This window comes from Gopherus evgoodei, chromosome 3 (genome assembly GCF_007399415.2).
Source record: "Gopherus evgoodei ecotype Sinaloan lineage chromosome 3, rGopEvg1_v1.p, whole genome shotgun sequence".
Taxonomy (NCBI): domain Eukaryota; kingdom Metazoa; phylum Chordata; order Testudines; family Testudinidae; genus Gopherus; species Gopherus evgoodei.
The window spans coordinates 54203832-54213078 of record NC_044324.1 but is presented as its reverse complement, the minus strand read 5'-3'; the positions used below and the strand labels follow the sequence as shown (position 1 = coordinate 54213078).

The window sequence follows — 9247 nt, the reverse complement described above, 5'->3', positions numbered from 1 at the left end:
CAAGCTTTTGAGTTAATAGCTTTCTGGCTCAGAATCTGTTGATAGTACCTTTCCAGATGACGCAGTCATCCTGGGTACTGTTTCATTAAGATACAGGAGTTTCTTATATGGGAACCATAAATAGAAAGCTAAGCTACACAACACATTTTACAAGCATTTTTATTTAAAAAGTAATAACCTCCAAAATGTGGCCCCTCTGGATGAGTCAGGAAAATAAAAACATAAGAGTAGCTAAACAAATCTGTGCTTTAATAAATCCACAACAGATGGCTCCTATATTAGCAACAATGTAGCCATTTACAGGCTTGTTATCTACTCTATATACTGCCCAAAGGCATTTATAATCTAAAACTGCTTGCAAGGAAATCAATGCCCAATCCACCCACCTACCATTAGTTGCCACTCTTTCCATCAAAACACTCTTCAGTCAATCTTGTATTATTAGCCACTGGGGCTGTAAAGATGATGTTTTAGGCCCTATTTTGTTTGAGAAGGAACCCTTTTAGAACGATGCACAGTGCGAGGAGGTGAACCACTATCTGCCAGTTAACTGTTTGGGACCCAATTCAGGAAAGCACCTAAATACATGCTTATTTTCAATTGATGTTGACCTCTGAACAGTCATGGAGAGCAGTTACTGAATAGCACAGGAGTCAAATTTCAGTTAAAGCTCTCATGAGTGGACGACATTGTGATCTGGGGTCAGGGACATTTCTTTTCTCTTTGATTTCAGCACCGATCCTAATATGCAATTTGCTATAGTGAACAATACTGTACAGTAGCACTGACTGACTTCAGGGCTTGTGGACCTGCAAAGAGAAACTAGTGTGTAATTTTTTCTTGTTAATGTGTCTTGTAGCTTCTGTGAGTCTTAATGTCCTCCCTTAATGGCAGTCTTATTGTTGCTTTTATTCACATTTCAGTCTAAAAAGATAATGCTTCTCAGTTTTAATTCCAATACAGAAGACATACAGTATTTGAAGACTAGTGGAGACAGTTTTAGCCGATTTCCTCTCATCCAGCGTCAATTGTGTTAACATAAGAATCTATATTTTATAACATGAATTCAGCTAATGATCATACATAATCCACCGTGGCCAATGATGATAAATGCAAAGTAATGTACATTGGAAAACGTAATTCCAACTATACATATAAAATGATGGGGTCTAAATTAGCTGTTACCATTCAAGAAAGATCTGGCAGTCATTGTGGATAATTCTCTGAAAACATCCACTCAATGTGCAGCAGCAGTCAAAAGCTAACAAAATATTGGGAATCATTAAGATAGAAAATATCATATTGCCTCTATATAAATTCATGGTACACCCTCACCTTTAATACTCTGTGTAGATCTGGTCGCCCCATCTCAGAAAAGATAAGATTGGAATTGGAAAAGGTACAGAAAAGGGCAACAAAAATGATTAGGCATATGGAACAGCTTCCATATGAGGAGAAATTATAAGACTGCGACTTTTCAGCTTCGAAAAAGAGACAACTGAGGAGGAATATGATGGGGTGAAAAAATGATGACTGGTGTGGAGAAAGTAAATAAGAGTTATTTACTCCTTCATATTACACAAGAACTAGGGGTCAGCAAACAAAATTAATAAGCAGCAATAAAACAAAAGGAAGTATTTCTTTACACAACAAACAGTCAACCTGTGGAATTCTTTGCCCGAGGATGTTGTGAAGGCCGAGACAATAACAAGGTTCAAAAAAGAACTAGATAAGTTCATGGATGATAGGTCCATCAATGGCTATTAACCAGGATGAGCAATGATGCAAAATCATGCTCTGAAGTGTCCCTAGCCTCTGTTTGCCAGATGCTAGGCATGGGCAATAGGAGATGGATCACTTTATGATTACCTGTTCTGTTCATTTCCTCTGAAGCACCTGGCATTGGCCACTGTTGGAAGACAGGATACTGGGCTAGATGAACCATTGGTCTGACCCAGTATGGGCATTCTTATGTTATGTCCACAGTGGCATTTGAGTCAGTATAAGTTATGTCACTCAGGGGAGTGGCTAATTCACATCCCTGGGTGACAATTTATGTCCACTTATGCCGTAGCGTAGCCATATTCTTAGTGTTTTTATCATTGTGCGTGTTGCATGTTTACAGGGCAGATATGAAGACAAAGTTCTTGGCCTCAAAAAACTTCCACTCTAGATAACGATGCTGAGATTTTCAAAGCAACCTAGGCAATTTGGATCACCATCAATTTTAGTGAAAATTGGGCATCCAAATCCTTGTGTAGCTTGAAAATCTCAGCTTCAGTGCACAAATACAAGAGCGAACTAGAGCAGTGTGATAAAATGGTGATGTTTATGAAGTATGTATCTTATTAGCTGTGTGATTTTTGCTTGAAAATTTTTATTTTTAGTACAGAATTTCTATTGTCTTAGTTTAACAATTCTCTGAGGGGAGGACTGGGGTTGAAAGGCAAGTTATATGCTGCAGTGAAATTATATTGGTGCTCATTTGTCATCCCATAAATATGAAGTTGTATAATTATATCTAAATATATACTACATACTAAGTTCTAAAAGAAAATTAGACATAACCCTGTGCCCACTTAAAAATTGTGTTCAGATTCATTTGTGTTTATGTTTGGAATTTTTACACCAAGGTAATCTTTCAAAAGCACCTAAATGACAGGCTCTTAAGTCCAAAAGGAGACCTGGGAGCCTAAGTCACTTAGGTGCTTTTGATAATGTTGCCTCCAGTGTATAATGCTTGTACATGAGACCAGAATTAGGCCCAAAGACTTGCACAGTGTACAAATAAATACAAAGCAAAAGGATTTTTATTGGGCAAATACCTTAATACAAAAGGCTAATCAAAGGATTTCATTAGACAGACATTTAGATAAGACTCACCACACTATACCAAACTTTTGGCTGTATTTAAAAATCCATTACTGTCTCTTTGTAAAATCTTGTATTCACTGTTGGTTCAGCTTCTTATTTAATCGAAAACGGGACACCTTTACTAATTTCCTCACAACCATAAGAAGTGTTTTGAGTTCACTCACTGCTGGAACATGTAGTTTTCCAGAGGACATATCCTATGCTGAGTGACTGAATCTACAGGAAATCAATAAGAAATATGTTATATATTAGCATATTAGGATGAATACATAGCAAATAGCTTCTTATTAAAAAGGAAATATATGCTTTGTATAACACAATATACACTACTAACAAAATAATCCACTCAGGAGATTGAATTTTTGGTATAAAGTACCTTTGAGGAGCTGAGAACATAGGGAGTAAGAAGGACCATAAAGATATATACTAGTGGTATAATATGTACACTGCACACACCTCCAATGTGCTTTTTTTTTAAAAATGTATTTCATTCTCTATCTCTCAGGTATCAAATATGTGATTGATTGTAGGACTAATTTATTCAGTAGTGAACAGCTGACATTAGGTGTGGAAAGCAGAATGTATATAACCAGAAACTAACTAGATTACATAAACTAGGGATACATTCTGTTAACAATAAGAGCATCAAAACTGGATAAATCCCTGAGTAATATATGTCTAGCCATTTGACTGGATTTGTATTTGTACAAATCTGGTATCCCACATACTTTCAGTATTAGATTGGAAGGGACACACTTTCAAACACGTCTGTACTCAGCCTCCCCTTTTTCTTGGGTATGTACGTACACTCACAATTTATATGTACACATACCTGCATGCACACTTTAAATATTCTAGGTGTGGATGTACAAACCTAAGTGTATACCTAAAAAACTTGCATCTATTGGAATTGATTTAGGATTGGATTAATTGATATGAGATTGTGGGTCAGCCCACTATAAAGATATGGCCCTTTTGCAAAATTGAGAGCCTAATTTGGATGTTGACAGCCCCTCCTGCAAATTTCAGTAGTGTTTGGATTCAGAGATTGGCTTCAGGCCCAAGTCTAAAGCACTACAAAGAGGTGAACTAGGAGAGTAACTACTTCATTACAGCTAGACATGGCAGAATTCAATTTTTTTAAAATAAATTTGACAGACTATATCAATGTTCATTTTAAGCATTTTTTGATTATCAATTTGAATTTTTCAGTTCCCATAATTTTTGGGTTCTAAACTTTATTTTTTTTTATTTAATTTTTTATAGTTGTGGGAGATTATGGGGGAATCAGACAATCATCTAATGACAGTAGATGTTGAGATTAAAAAAGTTAAAAGTTTTATAGCTGTTAAAACACCGTTGTCAAACTATATAAAGGAAATATCCTTAAATTAAACTCTAAGTTCTCAAGCAGCAGTTTTTTACTTTGCCTATCAGTATTTTTTCTTTGGTTTGTGTGTGTTACAGTGAAATCTACATTTACCAACATTTACTGACAAAAATCTAATCCTTCACGCCTAATTATAACAGATTAATTCAACATCCCTAGCAAGATAAAGGGGAATGTTTTAAGTGGCAGCTAATTCCAGCTGAGACTGGTTTTCAAAGAGCTCCACCCACACAACTCTCACAGCAGGATACAAAGGGACAATATGCAACTAATGAAAGGCAAGCAAGGCATTACATAGAACACTCTCACAGCTTAACATAACATACAGAGCACAACACTTAGGATATGTTTATACAGGGATAAAAAACCCACAGCTGGCTCAGGTCAGTGATTTGGGTTCACTGGACTCAGGCTCCAGGGCTGAAAAATCACAGTGTGGACATTCAGGCTTGTGCTGGCCCAGTCTCTGGGACCCTGTGAGGGTGGAGGGTCTAAGAGCTCAGGCTCCAGCCCGAGTCCTAACATCCACACAGTGATTTTTATCCCCACAGGCCATGCCTCACGAGCCAAAATTAGCCGACCTGGACCAGCTGTGGCTGTGCCATGGATATTTTATCCCCATGTAGTTGTACCCTTTCCTACTGGGGGCCGTAAATGAACTGTTTCATACACAGTAATTACCAAGCATTCTTTTAACAGCTTGATTTTCTTTCTGCATTGGAAAGGAGATCAATTAAATGAACTAAAAATATTTTTGAGCTCATTTATTTTTTACATGTTGACAGCTTGGGTTGGTGCTGTATAAGTCCATGCCTCAAGGAATTTACAATATAAACGGACAACTGGCCTGAGAGAGTTTCTGCTTTGAGCTTGGTTTCACTGTCCCCCTTAGGTTCTATGGAAGAATTGGGATCCTCAATTTTGGACCTTAAGAATCTGGCAGGATAGGCTATACCATGCACCATGGAAAATATACATATAATTCAGAATTATATGTATATGAAATATTTTCAGAGATGAACTAAAGCTGCAAAAGCACTGATGTGCCAAACACCCTTCTTAGAGGTGTAGGTTCACCCAGTGAGAGGTGCTAGTGCACTGCACTCTCTCCAGATGCTGATAGTCTAAGGCTGAGGCCTGGCTCACCATCCTTCCATGGTGCCAATGGATCATGTACCTAATGCTTCAAGTACTTGTGCATATTTTTACTTTAATGACGATTTCTGGCAGTCGGGTAGAGGAAACCTCACCTCCAAAGCCCCTGGTCTCTATATATTTTAAGGCTCTTGTGCCAATACTGATCTTTTATTAAAAATTGTCTGGAAGGTGAAACAATTAAAAAAACAACAGAAGTCAGATGTTTAAAATGGAAGAATGTAATTATAAGGTGTCATAAACAGATAAGTAAGGGTCAATAGAATAGAAGTACTTCATGTCTCTTCTGCCCGTAAAGGGTTAAGTTCAGTAAGCCTGGCTGTCACCTGACCAGAGGACCAATCAAGGGATAGAATACTTTCAAATCTTGAGAGAGGGAAGTTTGTGTGCGTGCTGTTAGTTTTTGATTGTTGTTCACTCTGGGGGCTCAGAGGGACCAGACGTGCAACCAGGTTTCTCTCCAATTTCTCCGGTACAGGCGCTTATAAGTTCAGAATAGTGAGTACTAGGTAGATAAAGCGAGTTAGGCTTATGATTGCTTTCTTTATTTGCAAATGTGTATTTGGTTGGAAGGAGTTCAAATGTGTATTTGGCTGAAAGGAGTTCAAATTGGTATTTTGCTGAAAAGATTGTAATTTGTACTTGTATACTTAGGCTGGGAGGGTATTCCCAGTGTCTATAGCTGAAAGACCCTGTACCTATTCCATCTTAAATTTACAAAGATAATTTTTACCTTTGTTCTTTCTTCAATTAAAAGTTTTTCTTGTTTAAGACCCTGATTGTTTTTTTCATTCTGGTGAGACCCCAGGGGACTGGGTCTGGATTCACCAGGGAATTGGTGGGGAGAAAGGAGGGAAGGGGGAGAGAGAGGTTAATTTCTCTGTGTTAGGATTACTTTCTTTCTCAGGAAGAGTCTGGGACGGGGAAAGAGAAGGAGGGGAAGGTGGATTTTCCTCTCTGTTTCAAGATTCAAGGAGTTTGAATCACAGTGATCTTCCAGGGTAACACAGGGAGGGGAAGCCTGGGCAGGCAATGCTGAGGGAAAGGGTTTACTTTCCTTGTGTTAAGATCCAGAGGGTCTGGGTCTTGGGGGTCCCCAGGCAAGGTTTTTGGGGGGACCAGAGTGTACTAGGCACTGGAATTCCTGGTTGGTGGCAGTGCTACAAGTACTAAGCTGGTAATTGAGCTTAGAGGAATTCATGCTGGTACCCCATCTTTTGGACGCTAAGGTTCAGAGTGCAGAATGAGACCATGACATGGTGTGCAGCATGTGGGATAAATAGACAGAAGTCAAAAAGCCGGTGAGGTTTTTATTTCTCTCCCTGCTAGCTATCTGCAGGCAGACTGAGAGGTCTGGGTTTAGAAGCAAAAGCCAGCAGGATTTTTTCTCTCTCTTTTCCTGCTAGCTGTGTGTAAAGAGGCTAGAGGAGATTGCTTTTAAAAGCAAAGGTCTGCAATTTTTTTTTGGTCTCTCCCTTCTGAGTACTCTGAAGGCACAGGCATTAGGGTTTATCAAGGATCTTTGTTAAACAAAGGGACTCCAGTTGTGAGTCACCACACACTAGCAAAACACATTTGCAAATGAGTAGGTTTTTTTTCTAACTCTGTCGGGAATAGCTGGGTAGAAGGAGTTAAAAAAAGACTTTGTTGCTAAGCAACCCTAAGGAGGCAACAGAGAAGCAGCATTTCAGGCAGTAAACAACAGAGGGTGCCCCAACACAAGAAAGCAGAAACCATGACTACCAAGGACTAGCTCTGAAACACGAACGGGCAAAACTGGAGGCAGAGGAAGAGATCAAAGATGCAGACCACAAGCGAGACATGGAAAAGAAACTACAAGAATTAGAAATAAAACAAAAAGAGATGGAGGTGAGAGAAAAAGAAAGAGAGGTGGCCCACAAAAGAGAATAAGAAGACAAAGAGGCTGCCCACAGGAGAGAGCTGGAGATAAAAGAAAAAAAGAGAGAGAAAGCATGAACTGGAATTAGCGCAGGCTAGGCAGCATGCTCCAGCTAGCCCTAACAACCCTTCTCCAGTTATTGTTCCACATCCCAAGAAATTTCCCACCTAAAAGGCAGGTGATGACACTGAGGCCTTCCTAGAAAATTTTGAAAGGACCTACCATGGGTACAGCATCTCTGAAGACCAGTACATGATAGGGCTGAGGCCACTGCTCAGTGGACCCCTAGCAGAGGAGGCGGCTGAAATGCCTAAGGAATACATGAACGATTATGAACTTTTTCAAGCCAAGGCCAGAATCAGAATGGGGCTAACACCTGAGCATGCCCGTCAGAGGTTCAGAGCCCTAAGGTGGAAACCAGATATGTCATTCACCCGACACACCTACCACATTGGAAAGAATTATAATGCCTGGATATCAGGAGCCAATGTTAAATCTCTGGACGACATGCACCTACTAATACAATTGGAGCAGTTCTTAGAGGGTGTTCCTGAAGAAATAGAAAGGTACATCCTAGATGGGAAGCCCAAAACTGTAACTGAGGCGGTGGAGATTGGAGCTGGCTGGATGGGTGGAAGTGGCAGAAAAGAAAAGAGCTGCTATCAAGGGGAGCGAATATCACAGGGGTCACACCGACAATAAACCCCGTACCCGAGGGCAACCCAGGACCCCACCTACAACCCAAGGAAAGATCCAGACTCCCTATTCTCTCACCTCACCAATCTCCAGTAACCCACCTCGGCCCAGTGACCAGTCAGCTGGACGATGCTTTAAGTGTAATGAACTGGGACATATAAAGGCCAACTGCCCCAAGAACCCCAACCGAGTGCAGTTCGTTACATCACCATCACGCCAAAGATCCCCAGGCCCAGATGCCTCTCAAATACCCTTGGGGCGAAGGGAAATTTTGAGAGTGGGTGGAAAGAAGGTTATCGCGTGGAGAGACATGGGGGCACAAGTGTCAGCTATCCACCAATCCTTAGTGGACCCCAAATTCATCAACCTAAAGATCCAAGTAACAATTTACCCCTTCATGTCACAAGCTGTAGATTTGCCTACAGCTAAACTGCCTGTCCAGTACAAAGGCTGGTCAGGAATGTGGACTTTTGCAGTCTATGACAATTATTCTATCCTCATGCTACTGGGGGAAGACTTGGCCAACTAGGTAAAGTGGGCCAAGAGGGTGGGATTGGCAGCCAAGCCAGGGAAGCTTCCAAACCCATCCCTGTTCCTGAGCCGTCCACAGGGGCTGTGTCTGTGTTATCAGAAACCCAGACAGAGGTAGTGGACCTGGATTCCCTGCCAACGACTGCAACAGCCACAGTACCTCCAGTACCAGACCCGGACCTGGAAACGCAAACAACACCAGAACCATTGCCAGCACTGACGCCAGTGCTTGCAAACGCATCTTCAACCCCAACGCCAGAGGGCGGCAGTGAGCCTGAACTGGCAGAAGAAGCAGACAACCATACCCAAGAGGCTCAGCCAGAGCCTGAAATACCACCTGGTGCACCAGCGGAGAGCAGTTCACCAGCTACGAAAACAACCCCAGCACCTACATCGTTTCCCGAGGGACCAAGCCCAAGTCCACAGTCTAAGGGAGAACTGATGTCTCCATCCTCAAGGGAACAGTTCCAGACTGAGCAGGAAGCAGATGACAGCCTTCAGAAAGCTTGGGCGGCGGCATGGAGCACCCCACCGCCTCTCAGCTCTTCTAACTGATCCTGGTTTGTTATAGAACAAGGACTTTTCTATTAGGAGACTCTTTCTGGTGGACACCGGAAAGATTGGCATCCATAAAAACAGTTGGTGGTTCCAACTAGGTACCAGGGGAAGCTCTTAAGCTTAGCCCATGATCATCCCAGTGG

General features: G+C 41.2%; 1 protein-coding gene across 2 annotated transcripts in view; it reads right to left on the bottom strand.

The window, feature by feature from the left end:
• Positions 1-2867: 2867 nt before the first annotated feature.
• MCPH1 (microcephalin 1) overlaps positions 2868-9247 on the bottom strand; it is a 203078-nt gene continuing 196698 nt past the window's right edge. For both annotated transcript variants that reach the window (XM_030555569.1, XM_030555568.1), the window contains one exon: positions 2868-3090. In XM_030555569.1, the coding sequence (XP_030411429.1) occupies positions 3035-3090 (56 nt within the window). In that variant the 3' untranslated portion in view covers positions 2868-3034. The remainder of the gene's footprint in view (positions 3091-9247) is intronic.